Source organism: Alternaria postmessia (assembly GCF_024291825.1).
Source record: "Alternaria postmessia strain BMP 2775 chromosome Unknown scaffold_11, whole genome shotgun sequence".
NCBI classification, from domain to species: domain Eukaryota; kingdom Fungi; phylum Ascomycota; class Dothideomycetes; order Pleosporales; family Pleosporaceae; genus Alternaria; species Alternaria postmessia.
Window position 1 is genome coordinate 426446 of NW_026260084.1, and position 25169 is coordinate 451614.

The 25169-nt window shown below is 52.3% G+C and overlaps 6 protein-coding genes across 6 annotated transcripts; 4 read left to right on the forward strand and 2 right to left on the reverse strand.

The window, feature by feature from the left end:
- Nucleotides 1-1372: 1372 nt before the first annotated feature.
- Nucleotides 1373-2329, reverse strand: J4E82_002833 (uncharacterized protein; the record flags this gene model as incomplete). The annotated part of the gene is made up of 3 exons (XM_051729128.1): nt 1373-1387; nt 1442-1914; nt 1963-2329. The coding sequence occupies 3 exons, from the start codon at nt 2327-2329 to the stop codon at nt 1373-1375; spliced, it is 855 nt and encodes a 284-aa protein (XP_051591220.1).
- Nucleotides 2330-4223: 1894 nt separating this feature from the next.
- J4E82_002834 (uncharacterized protein) lies at nt 4224-10264 on the forward strand (the record flags this gene model as incomplete). The annotated part of the gene is made up of 7 exons (XM_051729129.1): nt 4224-4371; nt 4452-6433; nt 7176-8342; nt 8395-8711; nt 8774-9264; nt 9326-9768; nt 9857-10264. 7 exons carry the CDS (start codon nt 4224-4226, stop codon nt 10262-10264), a joined length of 4956 nt encoding a protein of 1651 aa, XP_051591221.1.
- Nucleotides 10265-10789: 525 nt separating this feature from the next.
- On the reverse strand, nt 10790-12599 carry J4E82_002835 (uncharacterized protein; the record flags this gene model as incomplete). The annotated part of the gene is made up of 5 exons (XM_051729130.1): nt 10790-11499; nt 11547-12314; nt 12367-12392; nt 12442-12479; nt 12528-12599. The coding sequence occupies 5 exons, from the start codon at nt 12597-12599 to the stop codon at nt 10790-10792; spliced, it is 1614 nt and encodes a 537-aa protein (XP_051591222.1).
- A 2843-nt stretch (nt 12600-15442) lies between these two features.
- J4E82_002836 (uncharacterized protein) lies at nt 15443-21396 on the forward strand (the record flags this gene model as incomplete). The annotated part of the gene is made up of 3 exons (XM_051729131.1): nt 15443-15627; nt 15682-20997; nt 21048-21396. 3 exons carry the CDS (start codon nt 15443-15445, stop codon nt 21394-21396), a joined length of 5850 nt encoding a protein of 1949 aa, XP_051591223.1.
- Nucleotides 21397-21903: 507 nt separating this feature from the next.
- On the forward strand, nt 21904-23675 carry J4E82_002837 (uncharacterized protein; the record flags this gene model as incomplete). Its single annotated transcript, XM_051729132.1, has 5 exons — nt 21904-22128; nt 22186-22286; nt 22354-22864; nt 22928-23419; nt 23478-23675. The coding sequence occupies 5 exons, from the start codon at nt 21904-21906 to the stop codon at nt 23673-23675; spliced, it is 1527 nt and encodes a 508-aa protein (XP_051591224.1).
- A 597-nt stretch (nt 23676-24272) lies between these two features.
- J4E82_002838 (uncharacterized protein) lies at nt 24273-25154 on the forward strand (the record flags this gene model as incomplete). The annotated part of the gene is made up of 3 exons (XM_051729133.1): nt 24273-24339; nt 24401-24496; nt 24589-25154. 3 exons carry the CDS (start codon nt 24273-24275, stop codon nt 25152-25154), a joined length of 729 nt encoding a protein of 242 aa, XP_051591225.1.
- Nucleotides 25155-25169: the final 15 nt, after the last annotated feature.

Below are 25169 nucleotides of genomic sequence, written 5' to 3' on the forward strand. Positions count from 1 at the left end.
GGTAGCCAGCACAAGGCCGAAAAAAGCAGAGATTACAAAAACAGAAGCAAGCTGACTCTCTCAGGTCGGGAAATTTGTACACTACCTCGGGGAGATCATTGTACCCTCCTCAGCCTCACGGCGAGAGCGAGAAACGAGGAGGATGAGGGTCGTGAAACAAGAGCAAAGCCGAAATCCACCGAACTGCTCCACCTTACCCAGCCACAAACAACGGACCTCCGGCAACGAGGGCTCTTTGCGTGCATGTCATTTCTTTGCGACATTTACCGAGAAGAATGCGGGGAAAAGGCGGTCAGCCTCTCACTTGCTCAGTTTCCTTGATCAACTGGCTCTTAACCTAGTGTTTCCTACTGTGTTGTAGGAGCGTTTCAATCCTAATTCGCGTGACCTTGGTCCCTCATCGAAAAGGGTGAAGATTATCCAGACGATCGACGCGAACAGTATGGGGTGGGCAAGGAAACGACGTATTATTGGTGGTATCTGAGCAACGTTTTAATGGTGATGCGCAAGGCTGAGGCTGAAGATGTTGGGGCTAGTAGCTAGGGGTGGCTGGTGCACAGTGAATGCTCGTGTGACACACAACCATGTGCGATATTGGCGCACAGGGCCTGGATATCATACTGTATTCATGACGTTGTCTGTGTGGCTGTGCCTAAGATACTTGTCATGTGTTGTGATGAAGAGATTGTTAGAAGCCAGCGAGACTTGATTGCAAAAGTTACAGCATGAGGACAGACAAGGAGACTGATTTATGGTAATTTTGATTGGCGGAGGTGGTAGATAGAGTAGCTAGAAAACGGGGGGTGCTTGTTGATGGTGGTGGCTACATGGCGACAGACAAGAGGAGCACACATGTGGGTAGAGAGCGGCAGGACAGAAACTAATGCCCTCAGGGTAAAGGAATGGCGTGGACGAAATTACCGTCCATATAACAAAGAACAAAGACAAGGGAGCGACCGTGGTGCTCTTGTGCGCCGGATGGAGTTTATAAGTGACCCATTCAATTGCCCGGTATCTAACACCCCATAAACGCCTAGATGAGGAAAAAAGAAAAGTTTGGATATAACACAAGAGAGGGGGAAAAGATTCTTCGCTGCAGCCGCCACAAATCTTTCTTTATCCTCGTCAAATGCTGGTCTCAACAACGGTATGGTGGTTCCGTCGTGTACTGAATAGTAACGGGCTAAATCGCAAGATGTTTCTTACTCTCGTCGTCAAAGCGTGATCGCGCGCATCGTGGTGCGAGACATGTATGAAGGAGATTAGGTGTATGCGTGGTCGGGGTATTGAGGTGTTCGTCAGCGACGCCAGTCGTGTAAAAGGGTCGACGTGAAGAGCGCACGTGTTGCGCTAATTGCCTTGGCTAAGGCACTTATACGTTGGTAACCTGACAGAGGATTAGTCGGCTACATTCCGCCACGCAGCATCATGGATCGCATACCTTCAATATCCGCCTCGAGTAGTCCTCGTTGTCTGCAATACTGCCGTTGCTCTGCCTCCGGTCAACGAAACTTGGGTCCAGACGAGAGTCGTTCATGGACGAGTTGCTGGTGTGTAGCTTGCCACCGTTGACGAAAGCATTCACGTTGGCGGCGTTGCGACGATAGTCTTCTTCTGCTTGGTGCTGACGTCTCCGGCGCAGTAGGAACCATACACCAAACATGATGGAGGCAAGGGCTAGTATGCCGACGACTACACCCACTGCGATGGCGACTGTGTTTGGTTTGCTGTCTTCGTCTTCCTTGGGCGCCTCGGATGGAGTGGCCGACGCTTGGGCGGCAGCGGTGGACGTTGGCGCAGCAGACGACAGCTTTGGTGCTGCTGAGCTGCTGCTGGACACGTCGGGCTCGTAATAGTCGACCGGGTTCAGAGTGTTTCCTGTGAGAACGACCCACAAGACGTTCTTTCCACCACCTATGCACTGTCAGTACCGAGCGGCATGAGAAGAGACGATCAGCTTACATAGCGACGTATCGTCGCCGGCACAGGGGGTACCGCATGTCTCGTTCTTAGTCTGCCAATCTTTGGCGGGTATCTCGTCACCACACCAACATTCCTTGCCGTTGGACAGGCCCATGACGTCCTTGTTTTGCTCCAGGCAAACGAGTTGGCAGTTACCAGGCGACTGGAAACCGTATGGACCGTGGTTCTCGAGTGGGGTTGAGGTCTCAAAGCAACCGATGCTGGTCATGGCACTTGCTGGCAGGGTGACTGTTGGTGTGGTGATGGGGTTCTTGATCTTGGTTGCTGTCGGCTGTTCGTCCGCAGCGGCGGCCATCATGACCATCGAGGCCGCCGCAAAGACGGAGGCGAATCTGATGTAGACCATGGTGGTGATGTGCTGGTTTGGTTAGTAGTGCGCGTGGGTCGATGTTCCCGATTTGTGTGTGTCGCACTGGAGTCCTATACACCGAGGCGTGGACACATGCAAGGCCTTGCGGGCGTGGGTTGGTCCGGCGGTGCGGGTGCGTAGTGGTCGAGGTGAGTGACTGTGAGCAGTTGGCCGTGGGTGTCGGGCTGGATGAGTATGGCGTTCAAGGCGGAGATGGAGTCGTCGTTCAACAGTCAACAGGCGCGATGGAGCTGAACTGGAGGCTCGGTCAACGATGCCCAGGGCCGTCTGGTGGTGTTGAAACGGGGGGCGTCGTGACAGAAGTCGAGGCGATGAAACTTGTCGGCTGCCCCTTGGAAAGTACCCCCGTAAAGTGACGCAAAAGGAATGAATCGACGGGAGATGGGTTCAGGATAAAGAGTGTAGTGTAGCGATAAAACGATTGTGGGTGTCGACGATTGACAGACGTGAAGCAGACAAACGAGAGGAGGCTCGGGCCCTGAGAGTGGATCGCAAGTGAAGAGCAAAGGAGAGTGCGCCCCAGTTGGGACAGGCAGGCATGTAACAGGGAGCAGGAGCCAGCCTTGGCAATTAGCCTGCGTCTGACTGCCGCCAACAGTGCATTTAATTCCCACGCCGCCTAGAGCACACTCGACACACATCCAGATTGCATGCTGCCTCTGAGGCACCCCTCGCATCTCCTGTGCCAAAGTTTATCCTCGCGGTATTCACGCGCAGCTTCACGGTACACGTCCAGGGCCTCTCGTGTGCGCGACAGCCGGCCACGATGCCGACCGCCCTGGGCATAGCGCCGGCCCACTAGTGCCAGGAACGGCGCCGTGATTGGCTCGTCGGTGTTTCACCAAAGGCCACATGCTTGCCGGGGGACGGCAGGGGGTGGATGAGGACTAACCCAGGACCGCGCGGTCAGGCACGAAAGCGTCTAAAGCCCTCGGCCACCTGGGCATCGCTGACGTTGCGATATCCAGGACGCGCACGATGCTTTTTGGCCATGGACTGCAGGTCGAGAACGTTCTTGCGCTCCACTCCTCGCTGTTGGGAATGCCTTTGTCTGTCCAAGGCGGGAGTGGGGACGCGGCAGAGGGTCGAATCGCGTGTCCTCGATGTGGAATCTCATTTAACTCACTTCTGGAGCATGCAAGCCGTCGTCCGCTCTATCCGACATGCAAACACCTCAGTCCAGACATGCGCGGCCCGGCCTTATCGTGCTCAAAGTTTAAAAATACAGCATGAGCATAGCGCACCAGGAAAGGAAGCAAGGACTCTGCTCCGAGAAAAAATAAAACATGCACGACAATTCCTCTGTGATTAAGTGGCTCTGCAATTCAACATCAACCGTTGCGCAACGCCTCTGCGCTCAACGGCTGAATTAGACAGACGTCAAGAATGCTTGGGTAACCTGAGACATGAGCGGACGCAACCGTGTCGTGTGAACTCTGCCCCAAGATTCATGCTCGTGTCAAGATTCCCCAGGTTTGTTGCAGGTAATGCCAAGTCGCCGGCCTGTACTGGTACCGAATCCCAAGCTTGCTCCAGGGCTGAGTGGCCTGCTTCTGCCCAGCTGTACTTGTCTTAGTCATCATGATCACGTGCATCTCCCACTTCCCGATTGGGACGCGACTTCACTGTCGAACCAAGCTTCACCAGGCCCTCCGATGACCAGCCACGCTTGATGCGCCGTCCGCCCATTGCCTGCCGCCGAGCAGTGCAATCGCTCCAATCTCCCTCTCCTCAGCACATATGGATCTCCGACAACCTCCTCACTGATGCCATTGGTCGATTTTTCCCCAGTTCGTGCCCGCAACAGAAGCGCCATGGCAGCCATGTTCCGGGACCATTGGAGGCCAGGAGGAGGGCAGCAAAACGCCGGATGACCGTCTCAGCCAACTTCTATCCCCAGGAAAACTTTTCGCCGCTGTTCAGTCTCGGTGCGCTCTTCGGCTTCCGCAAAGACACTCAACCCACTTGGAGATATGAAGCGCCGTCTCTACAACACTACGTAGAGCCATTGGACACATGTACGTATATGCAGTCCGCCTCACCACATCACCTCAGCTAACACTGGCAGTAGCTCCTCATGTTCCAAGCTTGCCAATAGCACAATCCGACGAAATATCTACTGAACATGCACCGTCTACAACTAGCGCATTCCCATTCGGCGCACCGTATCCCTTCTCGCAGAACAATACGCAGACCAAACTGCAGGGCAGAGTAGGCCGGCTAGGAGGAATCAGCACAGATGCTGTGACCGCGGAGACGCATTTCAACAATTTCGCGACACAGATTTCAAACGCAGAAGCTCTGTCCACGGCCGAACGCTGTCGATCCTCACATCAGGCCTGGATATCATGTCGATCAGCTGACAGTAACGCTTGGGCCTACAACGTTATGGTGGTCAAGCATCTGACAAGCATTCGTTGGGATCCTACGCGCATCCTTTCCAACCTCAAGTTCTTCGATGTCCCTCCCACCTATACGCCTGAAAGTCTTGACTTCCTAAGGTGCCTCGAGGCTTCTGGTGCACATCATGCTCCTCGGGTCTATCACCGCCTATATGTCAAGATGGTTAGAGCAGCCACATCTGCTGCAGCTTCAACAAGTTTATCACAGGATACCGAGCTACTCACGTTAGTTCGATTAACCTATCAGAGCTGTTTACGCAGCACAAAAGCCATACAAGGCGTTGTAGACGACTTGCGTATACTTGCAAACAAGATTGAGGCACCTGCCATTAAGAAATCGCTGCTTTCTGAACTGGCTGGCAGCAATAACGCAGCCCAAAGTATCAAGGTTTTAGTCGCAAGCGCTGCTCAAGGCCATTCTCCTTGTGCGTTTGTTGAGGAGATGCTCCTTTTCTTGCCTAAAGAGGAGCTTCGACTACAACTCCCATCAATCACGCGGTCTCTCGTCGAAGCCGTTGAGCGGAAAAGCCGGCTGCCAGTTGAGACATGTTGGTACCGTCTTAATGTGTGGCTGGCTGTCCTCGAAAACCTCGATAACAGATTCAATGTTCGCTACACTGATACCGGTTATACAAACGCCGCCTTTGTGGAAGTGGTTGAGCATGCATTCAAGAGCAATAATTCGAGCGTAGTGCGACTGCACACAGTGCTCTATGCTCTCGTATTTCGAATGGCACAACGGCAACCCGAGTTTGCCAAACACAAGGAAAGCTTGTGGCGGGTTGTCAGTGCCTCTGCTGTCTCTGCGCTAGAACAACAAGGCACGGTACAAATCGAGGAGGATGTAGTGATGATCTTCTCGCACATGCGTAGAGTCTCTCTGCCATATGAGCCAATATTGCGCATTGCTGCTAATCTTTTCGCATCGCATGCCAATCTATACTCCATGCACAGATTCCTCATTGCCCTGGAGAAGCATGAATTTCTACTGGACAGAGTATCGAGCATGAAAACTCGCATTACTGCAGAACTGTCTTTGCTTCGACAACACATAAACGCTCAGACGCTCGACCGAAGTGGACACCATGCCTTCGCGTTACAAATATGTCAGGATATACTCAATTCTCTAAGAAGGATCGCTAAACCAAGCGTCTCGATTAAAGGCGTCAACATCGAAAAACAGACAAAAGAGGATATCAAGAAGGAGATCAAAACTCTGAAAGCCAGTAGGGATTTTACTGCAATCCTTGACTCCGCTTCGAACGATCACGCTCTGCCACAAATTTATGCGAACCTTACCAACAACATCCCACCCTCTCAACGTACAGTCCTTATACATCAATTAGCTCACCACTACTCCATCGATGCCACTCGATCGCAGCGGGCGACTTGGCGTTCCATCTACACTCTTTACAACTACCTCAAGTCGTACTCTTTGCCAATCGGTCCTCTGTTTACCAAAGCCGTAGTCCGAGCCGCCATCATTCGACCTATGATGGAGCATAGATTCATTAGCGCGAGGAGATTGATCTGGGTATGTCAGTTGGTTGCTAGGGTCGAAGGCGTGAGTGTAGCAAAGCGGATTGAGAATCTTTTTTGGCGCTGGAGAGGTGACGTGATCGCGCATGCCAAGCAAGTGCATGTGGCCGCTCGTGGTGATCGTAAGGCGAAGGCCATGGTGAGCGTGTTGAAACAGCTGAACATGCTGGGGCCAGGGGGAAGTTAGACGATGTTGCATACTCAGCAAGACGCGAGAACACGTATACCCGATAGATAACACATTATAAAATACATGTTGCAATTGACCTGACGCTCATACTCTTACAAGCATACTTCATAGTCCGTACATACTGTGTTAGAATTGCGTAGACCAATCTGCGAACCTATTTTCCATTTCTATGATATTTAGGTTGCATCGTATGTCCATCTCTGGAGAAGAGTCGAATACTCTGGCTAGTGCAGCTAAGGACGTAACAGGTGGGCTGCTGACGCTCACAAGATCAAACCTTGGAAATATACCCCACTTCGGACCACCGCTCTCCCCACTCCCGGATCCTACATCATCGTGTGTTTGGCATCAAAAGAAACACCAAGTCACTGGACAGAATCGATGCGACTGACTGGAGATTGATTCTGAAGGTTGCGCTAACACTCCCGCTTTACCGACGTCATCGGACTGACCTTGGAACATACCTCACGAACAACGCATTCGTTCGACTTGGATTATGCCTGTAACGCACGAAAGTGCAAGAGTGCGAATAACTACATCATCTTTTTGGTTCTGAGACAAGAACGCGACCGGAAAACTACCACCACGCGAAATATCGCAGTCCTTTTCCTCACACAAGCGCGGCACAAATTGCGATAAAGGCTAACATCAGAAGGAGTGGTTCCATTCTAGAAGATCAGCTAGCACCTAGTCCCAGGAGCTCACAATGGATCAGCCTAGCTCCCCTGCTAGGCCTACTATCGAACAATTACGACATGTTGTCAACAACTATCCCCTCATCGATAACCACGCACACAATCTCATCCTGCCTCACCAAGCAGATACGATACCTTTCGAGACCATAACTACGGAAGCCCAAGGAAGAGCTCTAAGAGACACGTTCAAATCCCTTCCTCATTTGCGAGCAGCTAGACAGCTAGGCCAACTTTACGAATGCGGCCAAGACGCAGATTGGGAGGACATTCTGGAACAGAGGGTTGAATGGGTTCGAAGCAATTCCGAGCGTCTACATCAGCGATGCTTCGAGAACGTACACGCGTTACTCATCGATGACGGACTTGCCGGACCAGAAAAGGTCTTTCCCTACAATTATCATGATCGTTATACCAAGGCACCCAGTAAGCGCATTGTACGTATTGAGACAGTCGCTGAGCGCTTGATGGAGAACCTTGTTCAGGACGCATCAGAAGACGACCTGGGGAAGACCAAGTTCCTACCACAGACCTGGACAAACTTCACTGAGGACTTCGAGCGCGAGATTCAAGAGGCCGTTGAGGACGACAACGTCGCTGGGTTCAAATCTGTCATTTGTTACCGAACAGGGCTCGACATTGAGCCAGAATATGAGGAAGCTGCAAAAACTGTTGGGCACCCTTTCGAACGCTACGTTAAGAGCTGCATTCGCAAACGCAATTACCGTATTGAGAAGAAGCACCTGAATGACTATCTCGTTTTGCGTACCCTGGAGATATTGTCGGAGCGACTACCTCATTCTGATTCCCTTGCGAAGCCATTTCAGCTACATACTGGTCTTGGAGATAATGACATTAGCCTTCTTGAGTCCAACCCTGCTTTCCTCCAGCCATTGATTGAAAACTACCCACAGGTACCATTTGTACTTCTTCATTCTGCCTATCCGTATACGCGCGAAGCCGGCTACCTCGCAACTGTATATCGACACGTGTACCTTGATATTGGCGAAGTCTTCCCAATGGTCAGTAGGGATGGCCAGAAAGCGATTCTACGACAATCCATGGAACTTGTCCCGGCCAGTAAACTCTTGTATTCCTCGGATGGGCACTGGTTTCCAGAGACCTATTGGCTTGCCAATAAACAGTTCCGCGAAGTCTGGCTCGATGTGAGTTTGTTGATGTACCGGATCGCCTGCTTGCCCATGCTAATTGATACAGCTACTCGTAGAGTACATCCAGAAAGGCGACCTAACACCGCATCAAGCGATTGGCATGACGAAAGACATCATGTTCAACAATTCCAATGTGCTATACGACTTACGCTATGAGGCTTTCTTCGATGAAACAGTACAAGCAGATCCAAAGCAGCTCACATACAACCCGAAGCCAGTCGAAGCTTCGCCTTATCAGTCTCCAGCAGTAACACCAATACCCACCATGGGCTTTCCCAACCGGTCCTCAGCTTCCAATGCGCAAGCTACTCGATCAGTCTCTCCGTACACACAGCCAGCTTTCCCTCCACCGCCAAAGGCACCGTAAGTAATGTCTGTACGAACTATATGTGAGACAAATACTGACCTCGTACACCGATCTTCAGGCAAGTCTACGATATTCAGCTGTTTGACGATTTCAAGGAGAAGAATCCCACAGTGAAGTTCATTTACGTACAATGGCTTGATTACATGGCCACAATCCGTAGCCGCATAGTTCCCATCAAGGAGTTTACTCGCATGATAACCGAAGGGGAACGTATCGGTATATCCCAGGGAAACATGGGCACCCTTCAAAATGACCACATAACGCCCGTCACAAATACGACGGGCCAGATATACGTCGAGCCGGACTTACGTTCTCTCCGCAGAACGCACAACAAAGATCCGCTACCCGCTGCAACAGTACTCAGTTACTGGCGCACGGAAAATGGTTCTGCGCTTCCAGAAGACCCGCGGAACAACCTTGAGACGCTTATCAATGACCTCCAATACAACTACGCCACAACACTTCTTATCGGGTTTGAAATTGAAGTCACGTTTCTTTCCCGAAACCCCCCTTCGGCATCAACCAACCCTTTCGAAGCTGAGCCCTACTGTCAGTATACCCATACAAACTGCATATGCGACATATACTGACTTTATACGCCCGGATTTAGCACCCCTGACAAAAACCCACGCATGGGGCACACTAACACCAGAACAGTGGCTTCAGCTTCCCTTCCTTAGCGAAATCGTTCTGGCACTTGAGGACATGGGTATTGAGGTCCAGCAATTCCATGCCGAATCAGGACCGGGACAGTATGAATTCGTACTTCCGCCCCATCCTCCTCTCCTTGCAATTGACACGCTTCTCCAGGCCAGACAGGTCATCGCTCAGATAGCTAGTCTGCATGGGCTACGTGCGACGCTTCATCCCAAGCCCTTTGAAGGCATTGGTACGGCGGCTCATGCGCACATCAGCTTGCACCCACCAGAGCGTGATATGCAGTTTTTCGTTGGAGGTGTCTTGAAGCACTTGCCTGCCATCTGTGCGTTTAGCATGCCCGAGGAAATCAGTTACGAACGCGTAACGGAAAACTCTTGGACAGGCGGAACATGGGTACGTTCTCTGTTTTGTGCTTTGATGATACCTATTGCCCCTTCACCATATTGTCTAGATGTATAAATAAACTGACACTTGGAAAAAGGTAGCATGGGGGACCCAAAACCGTGAAACGCCACTCCGACGCATATCTCCAGGTCATTGGGAGCTTCGCTGTCTTGACGGATTTGCAAACATGTACTTTGCTCTTTCTGCTGTTCTCGCCGCTGGTCTACTCGGTCTCGCTGCGAACGAACCTTCTTTCCCGGAACAAGACATCCAAGTTAACCCTTCGACCATGGACGAGCAGATGCGGGCTGAGTTTGGTGTAATGAGAAGGTTGCCGAGAAGCATGCAAGAAGCTGTCACATCGCTGAGAGCGGATATGCCACTTAACGAGGCTTTGGATCCCGCATTTTTGAAGGCATATCTATATATGAAGGGCGAGGAAGCAAAGATGTTGGGGGATATGGGCGATGGCGAGCGGAGAGTGTTTCTGGTGGAAAGGTATTGATGGCTTCTCGCATCAAACACATACGCGTGTCAGCAACCAAACGGTGTGGTAGCAGTTAATATCAAAGTGTAAATGTTTCTTTAATCTGATATCTAATGTGACAGCGTGATGTGCGAATGGTCTGGTTTTCAAGAGTCTGATCAAGTATGATTCTGTACATCAACGTACTTGTGTCGTGAGCGAACTACCAGACCAAAACGCATTGCAGATAATTGCAAAATCAGCTATTTCCTTGAGGTTGTACGGGGACACAATTTCACAACATGTTATTAAGCCAGATTTTCAAACGATCCAGTATCATGTTTCGGACAGGTTAAGGTCTCATTTCAATGTGTACCATACAGAAAGTATAGTACAACTATTATAATTTCACCTAAGCCAAAGAAAACCACAGTACTCTTCTGGGACATACATTCAAGATGATGCCAGCAAACCCAAGGGGAATAAGCGCAACCCAACGCAAACTATGCAAGATAAATGTCAAGTCGAGCCATCTCTACCACGTCTACTACTCAATCCTAGATCTTACAACAAGATCATGGCCATTCCGGAGGCGACAGCGGCAACAACGTACAGACCCATGCCGAAAGCGCCATTGGTGAAGTGAGGAGCAGAGAGACCAGACGCGGCACCAGCGGAGCCAGATGCAGAGCTGGAGTCAGAAGCACCACCAGTAGCCTTGGCAGCAGCGCCAGAGACGGAACCGGTGCCGTCAACACCAGCGTCCTTGAGAAGGCCAGAGCAGCCGGAAGCAGTGGGCTTAGCAACGGCCTTCTTGGTGGTAGCCTGGCCCTTGAAGTCGCAGCCGCCGCTGACCTTCTTAGCGTAGGCGTTGAGAGCAAAAGAGAGCTGCTCGCGGCTGGAGCACATGCCGTAGACACCATAGGGACCGGCAGTGGCGTTCTTGTTGATACCCTGGCAGTACTCGCCATCCTTCTCACCGCAGAGGAAGCCGAACATGTCGCCGAAATCCTTCTCCTCGGTGTCGTCGGCGACTTGGCAGCTAAGAGTCTCCATCATGCACGAGCAAAGATTGGCGTTGGCGACAGGAGGGAGGGGGTCAGACTCGGCTTCCCACTTGCCAGATGTAACCTTGGGGCACGAGGCGGCAGCAGTGTTGCTAGGGTTGTACTCAGACATCTTGACGCCGACGGGAGTGGCCTTGGCGATTTGCTTGGACAAGTTGTCAAAGTCCTCGTTGGTCTCAACCTTGCCGTTCTTGATGGAAGCAAGACCTGACAGTTGTTAGAAGCATCATACGTCGGAAAAACAGTGAACTTACCGAATTCGTTCTCCTCCTCGAAGTACATGTAGACAATACCGCCGGACCAGACACCGGTCATGTCCTTGCCGTAAAGAGCCTTGACTTCAGTGAACTTACGAGGGCGAGGAGTGTTGCAGCCGTATTCAGCGAAGAAGACTGGGACATTGTACTTCTCGAAGTTCTTGGTCTGGACATCGAAACCGGACTCGGTGAATGAGGAGTCACCGCACCACGAGTAGATGTTGTAACCCCAGAAATCGATGGCACTGTCAGAGTCGCCGCAGTCGAAGTAGTTGGCCATGTTCTCACGAATATCAGCATCGTCGTTGGTAGCATATCCGACACCAATCTCGCGGTAGTTCTTGCTCTTGATGTAGGCCTTGGTGTCCCGGACGGCAGCCTTGACGAAAGCGCTGGCAACGGTGTTGTTGGGCTGGTTGCTGACCTCGTTTCCAGCAAAGAAACCGAGGGTGTTGTCGTACTTCATCATCTCGTCAACGACGCTGGTGTAACGGGCGTACAGTTCGACAGTCCAACCGGGGTCGTCACGGTTAATCGACATTCCTGGCTCAGACAGATCGGCTACGACATAGATGCCGGCGTCTGCAAGCTGTGTCATACAGTCCTCATGGTCCTTCTTAGGGTCAATGGCGTAGACACGGATGGTGTTGGTCTGGAGCTTCTTGAGCTGCGCAATGTCGCGCTTGCATGCTGAAGAGTCGGCAAGGGGATCGGTGATGTCAATCTCGTCGGTTGAGGCGGCTGTGGAGTTGGAGTTGACTTCCTCTGCGTTGTGTAAGTAGTGTGCTATGCAATTAGGATAGTACTGGGCGCGTACGTTGGTATGCAACACCCTTCATGAAACTGTCTGGTTGTTAGCTTGGCTTCATCTTGGTGTCTTGGTGTCTCTTACAATTGTTCACCACTGTTCTTGTGGAAAAACTTCTGACCCTAGGCATTGTTAGACATGGAAGTCGCACCTATCGCACGACATCATACCTTGATGACAATGGGGTCAACGGCGGCTTGGACGCCTGCGAGTAGGGCCGCTGTAGCAAAAATTCCGCGCATATTGGTAATAATAGTATAAGACTGCTTCCAAGAGCTGTGGTGGTGTTGGCGAGAGCTTGGGTTGATTCGCCGAGAATCACGTTTAAGAGAGTGTAGAGAAGTTGTTTGAGCAGGTGCAATGAGATCAAAGAGTGTGGCGCAACAGCGAATGAGGCTGTATGCGAAAAACAAATTATTCAAGGACGTAAAGACAGACTGGTAAAACAGAAAAGTGAGTGTAGAAACGACTCTGAGGCACAATGAGTGAAGAAATGTATGGTGAACCAAGCATTCCAAGAGGGATCAGCGAGGTTCACCTGTACCCCTGATACTAGGCTTGTTTCGCAATTACTGGTCCAAGCGCCTGCCTTCGAGACCTTCTATGCTTCTATTGCACCAGCAGCAACTGTCAAGATGTCATGTTGATAATCGACATCTGACCATATGTTTAACGCGAAAGTCGGCCTGTTTTCAAAACACTTTTTAAAGTCATCATAGCAGTTGCGAATTGTCAGCGCGGCTCGGAGTCGAGAATCGCGGTCTCGACGCATACGTACACCCAATTTCGTGTACCCCACCAAGAAGCCGCCTGATGCCCCACTGCGGATCATGTTGCTAAATTGAAGTGCATCTCTTCAGATGTCAAGGTACGCGTGCCGAACGGTCCCGGTGCGTCGTATGAGAATATACGAGAAGTTCGGCGGAAGTCGAGGCTGCGGATCATAACCTTGGGGATGGGGATCTCGTGAGTATGGACAAAGGTCGTCTATGCTTGGTTGCACAGCCTCGTGGAGTTTCACCGAGAGCGGCACTTGACGCGCGGGAGGCACACGACACGCAGTTTGTGCAGCTGAAACATAGGCGTAGGTGTGGCAAAGTCGCTCGAGCCGTGAGGCGGCCAATGGAATATGATGCGCACACGAACAGATGCAGCTGAGCTGGTGTTCGGTGTCTGCGACGCGGGCCCAGGCGGCCATTGGTCATCACGATGGCATGGCGGCAATGCTTCGGGCCGGCAGCTGGCGCCCCCGACAGCGTTTGAGAGTAATGCTTGCATTCATGGCTTGCGGTGCCTGTCAAGGATGGTGCGCGATTACTTATGTATCGATAGGGCTGTTGTAAGCTCGAGGGTAACATGAACAGAGTTTGCATGCAGACGTAATCATGAGCTTAACTGCCAGCCCAGCCTTACTATGGTAGCTTCCAAGTTGTTCGCTCTGGAGCCGTAGCCGGCTCATTTGCCTTGCCATGCAGTCGACGTTGGAAACCGGGCAGCCTAATATAGCTCACTTATGCTAGGGCCCATGTCGATTTGATTTGCGTGCGGTGAGGGATTCCGTCATAGTGCGGTGTCGTTCAGGTTCATGCACGACTCAGGAGAATCACATCTGTGCAAAGTGACAGCGGCTTTGGGACGTCTGAAGCAAAACATACAAGCGCGGCGGGCAAAAGGATTGGGGGGCGTTGAGCATCCGGTGTGCTCGGGTGTGGTGGCAGACTCAACAGAAGCACTAGGAGCGATTGGCGGCCGTCAGCCCCCTATGCATTGCGACACCAAGCACCGTTGACCTCAAGATGAGCTAGGGCTAGGGCGTTGCGGAAGCGCGCCACGTCGCGATTGGATGTCAGATAAGAAACTTATCGTCGCTATCGCGCCGGTCGAGCAGCGGGCGAAGATGGCGGGAATGATTTGGTCTGCCGGGTCGCTAGTCGTTGTCTGATCAGCGCGGGCCTCTGGCACCGTGCGGTGCAGCCTCTGTCTATGGCTGGGGGCAACAGTCGTGACGTGAAGGCCATGACGAATGCAACGAGCGTGAAAGGCAAGCAGAAGCGGAGGAAGGCAAGGGAGAGTGGTAGCATCCAGCTGTCAGCCGACTCACCCAAAGCGATGGTGCATCTGAACCGGTTGACGGCAAGCAGAGTGGGCAATGTCTTTGTTGGTATCTTCGGGAAAAGGTATTATCGATATGCAACCAGATCGGAGATCCCATGGTAGTCTGGTTTCCATTCCCAGAAAACTCGCGCCACCGCCCTGGGAGACGAGAGCAGAGAGGCTGGGAGGAGCAGTGGGAACAGCAGATCAGAGCATCTGTAGCTCGAGTGAGCGCAATCGTGCATCTTTGTAGTGTGCATATGTCCATGATCTCCGATGCCGTTTTTAGAGGGGCGACTCAATATCGGGAAGTGAATGCTAGCGAAGGGGACCCATGCGCAGCGTCTCTGACGGCGTTAGGCTAGCTTGGCGGTCGTACCTTTCATTTTCAGGGGAAGCTGCTAAAAAGCTCTTTGCCTGCCCTTCCGCATTCCACACTGTCGCTCACTCACCCACCCTTTCTTCCCCCCGTGTCCGTTTTCTTCTACATTGCCTCTCGTTTCATTGCGTTGAGGCTGTGTAGTGTACTCGCCGACAGCTCTCTCGACGCTTAAAGAGGAGAGCCGCTACCCGCCACTTCTACCAGCCTAATTCCAACTTTTGCCCCAGCGACTGACAAGCGCCGATTCGCCGCGCGTCTCTCCTGGCAACCACGACACGGCTGCATAACCAGCTTTCCACTCGCTCGTTACGACCACAACATTCGACTCTCGCCATCAAGCAGGCACGAGCAATCCGCCGTGCTACTGAGAGATCGTCACCCCAACACACTCGTTCAACAACAACAATCCGCACCCCAGTGCTCCTCGCATCAATTGTCTTACACGGCAGTCCATCTACGAGCAATTTGACTCTGCCGCTCCTAATGCCCATTGTTTGAGGTACGGCCATTCTTCCGACGTCTGCCGTTTCACCACTGGCGGCTCCCCGTGCGACACTTATTGACACTTCGCCTTGCAGATTCTACATCCAACCCTAATAGCTTCCCACGATGTCCGGACATCCGCAGGGAGGCCACTACGACGACGGCTACGGCCAGACTCAAGGGCACGCCCAGGGCCAGCAGGGCCAGGACGCCTACTACCACGACGACCAGTACAGCCAGTACCACGACGATGCGCACGGCGCCCAGTACCAGCAACAGGGCCAACATGGTGATGCTTACTACGACGAACAGTGCGTATTTCTGCCTTCGGACCAGTGCACCATCACATGCTAACAGACGCGCAGAGGTTACTATGATGGCCAGCAACAGGGTGGCCACTATCAACAAAACGGCTACTATGACGACCGAGGCCAGCAAGGTTACCAGGACGAGTATTACAACGACCAGTACTACGACCAGGGTGGTGCGCAAGACGGCTATGCCGCCAACGGCCAACAGCCTCGCCGCCGTCAACACGACTCCGAGGAGGACTCCGAGACCTTCAGCGACTTCACCATGCGTTCCGACATGGCCCGCGCCACGGACATGGACTACTACGGTCGCGGCGACGAGAGGTATAACAGCTACGCCGAGGGCAACCGCGGCTACCGCCCTCCTTCGTCTCAGGTGTCATACGGTGGTAACCGCTCTTCTGGTGCTTCAACTCCTATATACGGCATGGACTACTCGAACGCCCTTCCTGCTGGGCAAAGGTCTCGCGAGCCGTACCCAGCTTGGACTGCTGAGGCTCAGATTCCTTGCACAAAGGAGGAGATCGAGGATATCTTCCTGGACTTGACCGCTAAGTTCGGCTTCCAGCGTGACAGCATGCGCAACATGTACGATCATTTCATGACTCTGCTCGATTCGCGTGCCTCCCGCATGTCGCCAAACCAGGCTCTTCTGTCTCTCCATGCCGATTACATCGGTGGAGAAAATGCCAACTACCGCAGGTGGTACTTTGCCGCCCATCTGGACCTGGATGATGCTGTTGGCTTTGCCAACATGAACCTTGGAAAAGCTAGCCGCAGGACCCGCAAGGCCCGCAAGGCCGCTAAGAAGAAGGCCAGCGAGAACCCAGGCAACGAGCAGGAAACTCTTGACGCTTACGAGGGTGACAACAGTCTGGAGGCAGCTGAATACCGCTGGAAGACGCGCATGAACCGCATGTCTCAACATGATCGCGTGCGTCAGGTTGCTCTCTACCTGCTCTGCTGGGGAGAAGCCAACCAGGTCCGTTTCATGCCTGAACTTATGTGCTTCATCTTCAAGTGTGCCGACGACTGGCTAAACTCGCCTGCCGGACAAGCCCAAACCGAGCCAATCGAGGAATTCACATACCTCAACCAAGTCATCACGCCGCTGTACCAGTACTGCCGTGACCAAGGTTACGAGATCCAAGATGGCAAGTACGTTCGACGTGAACGCGATCACGCAGCCATTATCGGATACGACGACATGAACCAGCTTTTCTGGTACCCCGAGGGTCTCGAACGCATCGTTTTCGAGGACAAGTCTCGCCTCGTCGACATCCCACCCGCTGAGCGTTACCTCAAGCTGAAGGATGTCTTGTGGAAGAAGGTTTTCTTCAAGACTTACTACGAGCGTCGTTCATGGTTCCACATGGTGATCAACTTCAACCGTATTTGGGTCATTCACTTGACTTCTTTCTGGTTCTACACGGCATACAACTCGCAGCCTCTTTACACCAAGAATTACCAGCAACAGCTAGACCAGAAGCCCGAAAAGGCTGCTACTCTTTCTGCTGTCGCTCTTGGTGGTACCATCGCGGCCTTCATCCAGATCTTCGCCACCATCTGTGAATGGTGCTACGTCCCTCGCCGATGGGCTGGTGCTCAGCACTTGACCAAGCGCCTCTTGTTCCTGATTGCGGTTTTCGTCGTCAACATTGCTCCAAGTGTCTACATCTTTGGTCTGGACAAGCGCACTGGTACCATCGCCAACGTACTTGGTGGTGTTCAGTTCGCCATTGCCTTGGTCACCTTCATCTTCTTCTCCCTCATGCCCATCGGCGGCCTGTTCGGTAGCTACTTGACACGCAACTCTCGCAAGTATGTCGCCAGTCAGACGTTCACCGCCAGCTACCCTCGTCTCAACGGAAACGACAAGTGGATGTCATACGGCCTGTGGGTCTTGGTCTTTGCTGCCAAGCTCGCTGAGTCCTACTTCTTCTTGACTCTGTCGATCAAGGACCCAATTCGTATTCTTTCTCACATGAAGAAGCCTGACTGTCTGGGAGATGCTATCATCGGCAACATTCTTTGCAAGTACCAGCCCAGAATCCTGCTCGGTCTCATGTACTTCATGGACTTGATCTTGTTCTTCTTGGATTCCTACCTCTGGTACATCATTGCAAACATGTTGTTCTCGGTCTCTCGATCGTTCTACCTCGGTGTTTCCATCTGGACGCCATGGAGGAACATCTTCTCCCGTTTGCCCAAGCGTATCTACTCGAAGGTTCTTGCCACTACCGATATGGAGATCAAGTACAAGCCCAAGGTTCTCATCTCGCAAATCTGGAATGCCGTGGTCATCTCTATGTACCGTGAGCATCTCCTTGCGATCGACCACGTTCAGAAGCTCCTCTATCACCAGGTTCCCTCTGAGCAGGAGGGCAAGCGCACCCTGCGCGCTCCTACCTTCTTTGTGTCCCAGGAAGATCACTCCTTCAAGACCGAGTTCTTCCCTGCTCAGAGCGAGGCCGAGCGTCGTATCTCTTTCTTCGCTCAGTCCTTGTCAACTCCCATCCCTGAGCCTCTCCCCGTGGACAACATGCCGACATTCACTGTCTTGATTCCTCACTACGGTGAAAAGATCCTTTTGTCACTCCGTGAAATTATTCGCGAGGATGAGCCATACTCCCGTGTCACTCTCCTTGAGTACCTCAAACAGCTGCATCCTCATGAGTGGGACTGCTTCGTCAAGGACACCAAGATTCTCGCCGATGAGACATCTCAATTCAACGGTGACGACGAGAAGGGCGAGAAGGATACCGCTAAGAGCAAGATTGACGATCTTCCTTTCTACTGCATTGGTTTCAAGTCGGCCGCTCCTGAGTACACCCTTCGCACTCGTATCTGGGCTTCCCTCCGCTCGCAAACACTTTACCGTACCATCTCTGGTTTCATGAACTACAGTCGTGCCATCAAGCTTCTCTACCGTGTCGAGAACCCTGAGGTCGTCCAGATGTTCGGTGGCAACTCTGACAAGCTCGAGCGTGAACTTGAGCGCATGGCTAGGCGCAAGTACAAGATCTGCGTGTCTATGCAGCGTTACGCCAAGTTCAACACCGAGGAGCGTGAGAACACTGAGTTCCTTCTCCGTGCGTACCCCGACCTCCAAATTGCCTACCTGGACGAAGAGCCTCCGGAGAACGAGGGCGAGGAGCCCCGCATCTACTCTGCTCTTATCGACGGTCACTCTGAGATCATGGACAACGGCATGCGTCGTCCCAAGTTCCGCATTCAACTCTCTGGTAACCCCATTCTTGGTGACGGAAAGTCCGACAACCAGAACCACTCCATCATCTTCTACCGTGGAGAATACATCCAGCTTATCGACGCCAACCAGGACAACTACCTCGAGGAGTGCCTCAAGATTCGCAGCGTTCTCGCTGAGTTCGAAGAGATGACCACTGATAACGTCTCCCCATACACCCCTGGCCTTCCTAGCACCAAGTTCAACCCTGTCGCCATTCTCGGAGCCCGTGAATACATTTTCTCCGAGAACATTGGTATCCTTGGTGACATCGCTGCCGGAAAGGAACAGACATTCGGTACTATGTTCGCTCGTACATTGGCTCAGATTGGTGGCAAGCTCCATTACGGTCATCCCGATTTCCTCAACGGTATCTTCATGACTACTCGTGGTGGAGTGTCCAAGGCTCAAAAGGGTCTTCATCTCAACGAGGATATTTACGCTGGTATGAACGCTCTCCTTCGTGGTGGTCGCATAAAGCATTGCGAATACTACCAGTGTGGTAAGGGTCGTGATTTGGGTTTCGGTTCCGTTCTCAACTTCACCACCAAGATTGGTACTGGTATGGGAGAGCAGATGTTGTCTCGCGAGTACTACTACATGGGTACTCAACTTCCTCTCGACCGCTTCCTGTCCTTCTACTACGCCCATCCTGGTTTCCACATCAACAACATGTTCATTATGTTGTCGGTCCAGTGCTTCATGTTCGTCCTCCTCAATCTCGGAGCGCTCAACCACGAGACCATTCTCTGCCAGTTCAACAAGGATATCCCCATCACCGATCCTCAATGGCCCAACGGCTGTGCCAACTTGGTTCCCGTGTTCGACTGGGTCTCGCGTTGTATCGTCTCCATCTTCATCGTCTTCTTCATCTCTTTCGTGCCGCTCGTGGTTCAAGAGTTGACTGAGCGAGGATTTTGGCGTGCCGCGACTCGTCTCGCCAAGCACTTCTCCTCTGGATCGCCCTTCTTCGAAGTTTTTGTCACCCAGATCTACTCCAACGCTCTCCACACCAACTTGTCATATGGTGGTGCTCGTTACATCGGTACCGGCCGTGGTTTCGCAACTGCTCGCATTCCCTTCGGTATCCTGTTCTCGCGATTCGCTGGTCCTTCGATCTACATTGGTGCCCGCTCCTTGATGATGTTGCTGTTCGCCACCATTACTGTCTGGGGACCATGGCTCATCTACTTCTGGGCGTCCCTGATGTCCTTGTGCCTGGCACCGTTCCTTTTCAACCCCCACCAGTTCTCATGGGACGACTTCTTCATCGACTACAGGGAGTACCTTCGCTGGTTGTCTCGTGGCAACACTAGGTCCCACAGTGCCTCCTGGATTGGTTACTGCCGTCTTTCTCGCACACGTATCACTGGTTTCAAGCGCAAGATTCTCGGCGACCCATCAGCTAAACTCTCAGGCGATGTCCCTCGTGCTCACTTCACCAACATCTTCATGAGTGAGATCCTTGGACCTCTCGTTTTGGTCGCAATCACTCTCATCCCCTTCTTGTTCATCAACGCCCAGACCGGTGTCAACGACAACCGTCACAAAGACGACGACACCGCCACTGGTGACCCCAAGAAGTCCGGTGCCCTCGTCCGTATCGCAATTATTGCCTTCGGTCCTGTCGCTATCAATGCAGGTGTCTTGGGAGGCATGTTTGCTTTGGCTTGTTGTGCGGGTCCCTTGCTCAGCATGTGCTGCAAGAAGTTCGGAGCTGTCTTGGCTGCCATTGCTCACGCTATCGCTGTCCTTGTCCTCCTTATCTTCTTCGTTGTGCTCATGTTCCTCGAGGGCTTCAGCTTCCCCAGAGCTTTGTCTGGTATGATCGCTGTTGTCGCTATCCAGCGATTCGTGTTCAAGCTTATCATCACTCTTGCTCTCACTCGTGAGTTCAAGGCTGACACTGCCAACATTGCCTGGTGGACAGGAAAGTGGTACACCATGGGATGGCACACGATCTCTCAACCTGGTCGTGAGTTCCTCTGCAAGATCACCGAGTTGGGCTTCTTCGCCGCAGACTTTATCCTTGGTCACGTCCTTCTTTTCTTCATGCTTCCGATCTTGTTGATTCCCTACGCCGACAAGGGCCACTCCATGATGTTGTTCTGGCTCCGTCCCAGGTATGTTCCACTCCCACTCTGTTTGATGAACCACTACTAACGTTTAACAGTCGCCAGATCCGTCCTCCCATCTACTCGCTCAAGCAGACCAAGCTTCGCAAGCGTCGTGTCGTGCGCTACGCCATCCTCTACTTTGTCCTGCTCGTCGTCTTCCTGGCTTTAATCGTGGGTCCGATCGTCGCCGGAAAGTACATCAAGCTCTCCGTGACATTGCCAATGGAGATCTTGCAGCCTACAGGCTTCAGCAACAACGACACTACCAACACTCCTACTGGCAAGTGTGTTGATGAACGTCCTTGCCCTGTGTGGAACCCCGCTGTGGACGCAACTGGAGGTGGTGGTGCCGCCGCTTCGACCGACGATGCCGCTCGTCGATTCCGCCGGTACATGGCATACTAAAAGCAAACGTTGCGAATCGTTTTGTTCTGCTTTCGCAGCCTGTATTGTACAACCTTGGCGAATCATGAGCGTGGCGACTTGGTTGGTCCCATAATGATTGTAATATCCACTACAGCATTTCCTTCGTTTTCTGGCGTTACACAGCAGGCTATCGACCTGCTTTCTCTCTTTTTGAACACCGATGTCCGCCTAAGGCGCGGACTTGCCTGCACATATACTACGAAGGGTTGTTTTGGTTCATCACGGGAAGGCGAATATCTTAGAAAGTGAATGCATTGCAGATAAATACATGGATGTCTTAAACTCAAGTCTCTCCTGCGCCTTTTAATATTGTCTTTGATACGTGTGGTCTGAAGTGATATTCTTGCCCTTTTGAGAAACCTACTCGTGAAACCCCGAAACGGAGGTCCTTGCGAGATGAGCCATTAGGCGTTGAAGTTGCCCAGGGTTCACCTCCGCCCTTTCGCCGCAGCCCCTACACCAACAACCACGCAACAAATAGCCATCATGGATCTCAATGAAATACAGAATGTTACTACGCGCTTCTTCACCGATGCCAATGCGCAATTCAATCGCATACCAGGGTCCGCTATCGCCGTCCGCTACATCAAGTCGAGTTACCAGAACGACCCCGTTCGCAGCGCAATAGAGTTATTCTTGTTCCTCTTTGCGGTGCGCTACTTGCTCGCACCCAAATACAGCACCCAGAAGAAAGTGCAGCTCACCGATGCCGTATGCTCCGCGCCTTGGATACAGATGCGCGGATGTGGCGGGCTGACAAGCAAATAGGAGATTGATGAACTGGTCGAAGACTGGACCCCAGAACCGCTTGTTGCACCGACTACTGCGCTCGAGGAGTTGGACAACGAGAAGCGGCCCATCATTGTTGGGTATGACAGCCTACAGCCCCAATGGCCTCTTATGGTCGCGAATCAATGCTAACCAAGTACCGCGCAGCCCTACCGGTCCCAAGTCGAAGCTCTCCAACGGCCGAACCGTAACGAATCTTGCCTCATACAACTTCTACAACTTCCTTTCCAACGATGTCCTAAAAGACAAGGCCATTCAGACCCTGCGGACTTACGGCGTTGGCCCCTGTGGCCCCCCCGGCTTCTATGGTACACAGGACGTCCACATGAAGACCGAAGCCGATGTCGCTGCACATCTCGGTGTCCCTGCCTGCATCATTTACGCACAATCCTTCTCGACTATAAGCAGTGTTATTCCCAGTTTCAGCAAGAGAGGAGACATCATCGTGGCAGACCGCGCGCTCAACTTTGCTGCAAGGAAGGGCATTCAAATCAGCCGCAGTACCGTCAGGTGGTTTGAACACAATGACATGGAGGATCTGGAAAACGTACTCAAGAAGGTTGTCAAAGAGCAGGCCAAGAAGCCGCTCACCAGACGCTTCATCATTACTGAGGGCCTATTTGAGAACATTGGGGATGTGGTGAACCTGCCCAAGATTGTACGTCCATCACATACTCATGCTTCAGAGGCACCTGGATGGGTTAGCTAACATATTGAAAAGGTCGAACTCAAGCTCAAATACAAATTCCGACTGATCCTCGACGAAACCTGGTCCTACGGCGTCCTCGGCCGCACCGGCGGCGGTGTCACCGAAGCGCAAAATGTCGATGCTGCAGAAGTAGATATGATTATCGGTTCGCTATCCGGCCCTCTCTGTGCGGCAGGAGGTTTCTGCGCTGGCAATGAGGAAGTCGTTGAGCATCAGCGTATTTCCTCGGCGTCTTATACCTACTCGGCTGCCCTCCCTGCTTTGCTGAGTACAACTGCCAGTGAGACTATCAGCTTATTGCAACAACAACCGGATATTTTGGCAGGACTCAGGGAGAATGTGAAAGCCATGAGGGGGCAGTTGGACCCCAGGAGCGACTGGGTCCGATGTAGTAGTTCGGGTGACAACCCGATCATGCTACTTGTTCTGAAAGACGAAGTCATTGACAACAAGAAGTTGAGTATCGAAGACCAAAATCAGATATTTAGGGAAGTTGTCGATGAGGTACGTATCCTAATGGTGTATGTAAGGTTGATCTTGGACAATGTGCTGACAGTCACAGTGTCTCGCGAACGGCGTTCTCATAACACGACTCAAGTCTTTCCCTCTTGGTCTTGGACTAAACCCCCGAGACGCAGGCTGGCAACCTACGCCTGCACTCAAAGTATGTGTGACCAGCGGCCTGACAAAGAAGGAGACAGAGAAGGCTGGCACCATCATAAGGCATGCCATCACCAAGATGGTGAGCAGGCGGAAGTAGAGTCTCAACCATTGGCCATCATCACGACGAGGGCGGTGTATTAGACTTCGAGCATTCCATGATGACCAGTGTTGATGCATGATATACTTCTTGTAAAATTTTGTTGCTATATAGACATACTCGTAATGCATAATATCTGAACTGCTGCAACTCCATCGGTATATATCCTAAAGCAACTGCACGGTGTGCTGCCGACAAGCACGACACTCTTTCGAGGCTACGAACAAGTCCGACTAGACGCGCAACTCGCTCAACCTGATAGACGAGCGAAGCCTACATTGCCGGGCATGACTGCCGATATCAAATAGCCAACATTGAAATTGTCGCCCATGGCAAATCACGGGGCTGAGGCGGGCTGTGCAGAGCAACGCGGAAGTTTGCGTAGGACGAAAATGACGTTGGTCTCCCAAGCCTGGATCTAATGGCGCAGGGCACGTCACTGCCCGCCTGCTCACACCAACAACAAGCTTTCTCCATGCAACAACCCTACCTAGACCCTTAACTTTCCCGCACTTCCCTCTTTTCCCAAATTCCACCTCGCGCAATTAAACCTCGTTTGAGCGAGCAGAAGCGCCTACTACACCACACAAACACAATATGTCGCAACGACGGAACGGCGGAGAGCCGCAGCCCAAGGACGGGATGCCGCCAGCAAAGGGTGAGGGTATGTTGACGCAAAATAGCATCGTCGCATGGGTTCAAGGAAAGACTAACGGGAACAACAGCGCAGGACAAACAGGCGAGGCTCTTGTCCCAGGAAGCTGGACATTTCTCTCTCGTGAGGGCCCTGCATCTGGCTGATTTCATTACTGAGCTCAATGGTACGTTTTCCGACGCCGACCTCTCCTGGCCAACATAACACTCGGCTGTTCAGCCGAAGAATCAAGGCATGCGCTGAGACGATAAATTTCAGGCTTCTGCGGCGTCATGTCCATCTTTTCCTCTCTCCGCTACTGCACGCAGTCGGACCCCTTCAACTACACCAACTTGTACTTCGCCCTCGGCTTCATCCCCCTCGGACTCTTCTTCGACTTCATGGACGGCAAAGTCGCTCGCTGGCGCAAGAAGGCATCGCTCATGGGCCAGGAACTTGATTCCTTGGCTGACCTCGTCTCATTTGGCGTTAGCCCCGCCGCCGCTGCCTTCTGTCTCGGTCTGCGAACACCTGTCGACCATCTACTCCTGAGCTTTTTCGTGCTCTGCGGTCTTACACGTTTGGCGAGATTCAATGTCACGGTTGCTATGGTGCCAAAGGATGCGACAGGCAAGAGCAAGTACTTTGAGGGCACCCCCATCCCCATGTCTCTGGGCATTGTCCAAGTCATGGCGTACTGGGTGTACAAGGGCTGGACGTTGGAACAGGTTCCCATGGGCCTTTGGCTCGAGGGCACGGCATTTGAGTTCCACCCTGTTGTAGCCATGTTCATACTTCACGGATGTTTGATGGTCAGCAAGAGTGTCAAGATTCCCAAGCCCTAGACCATAGCGTTGAAG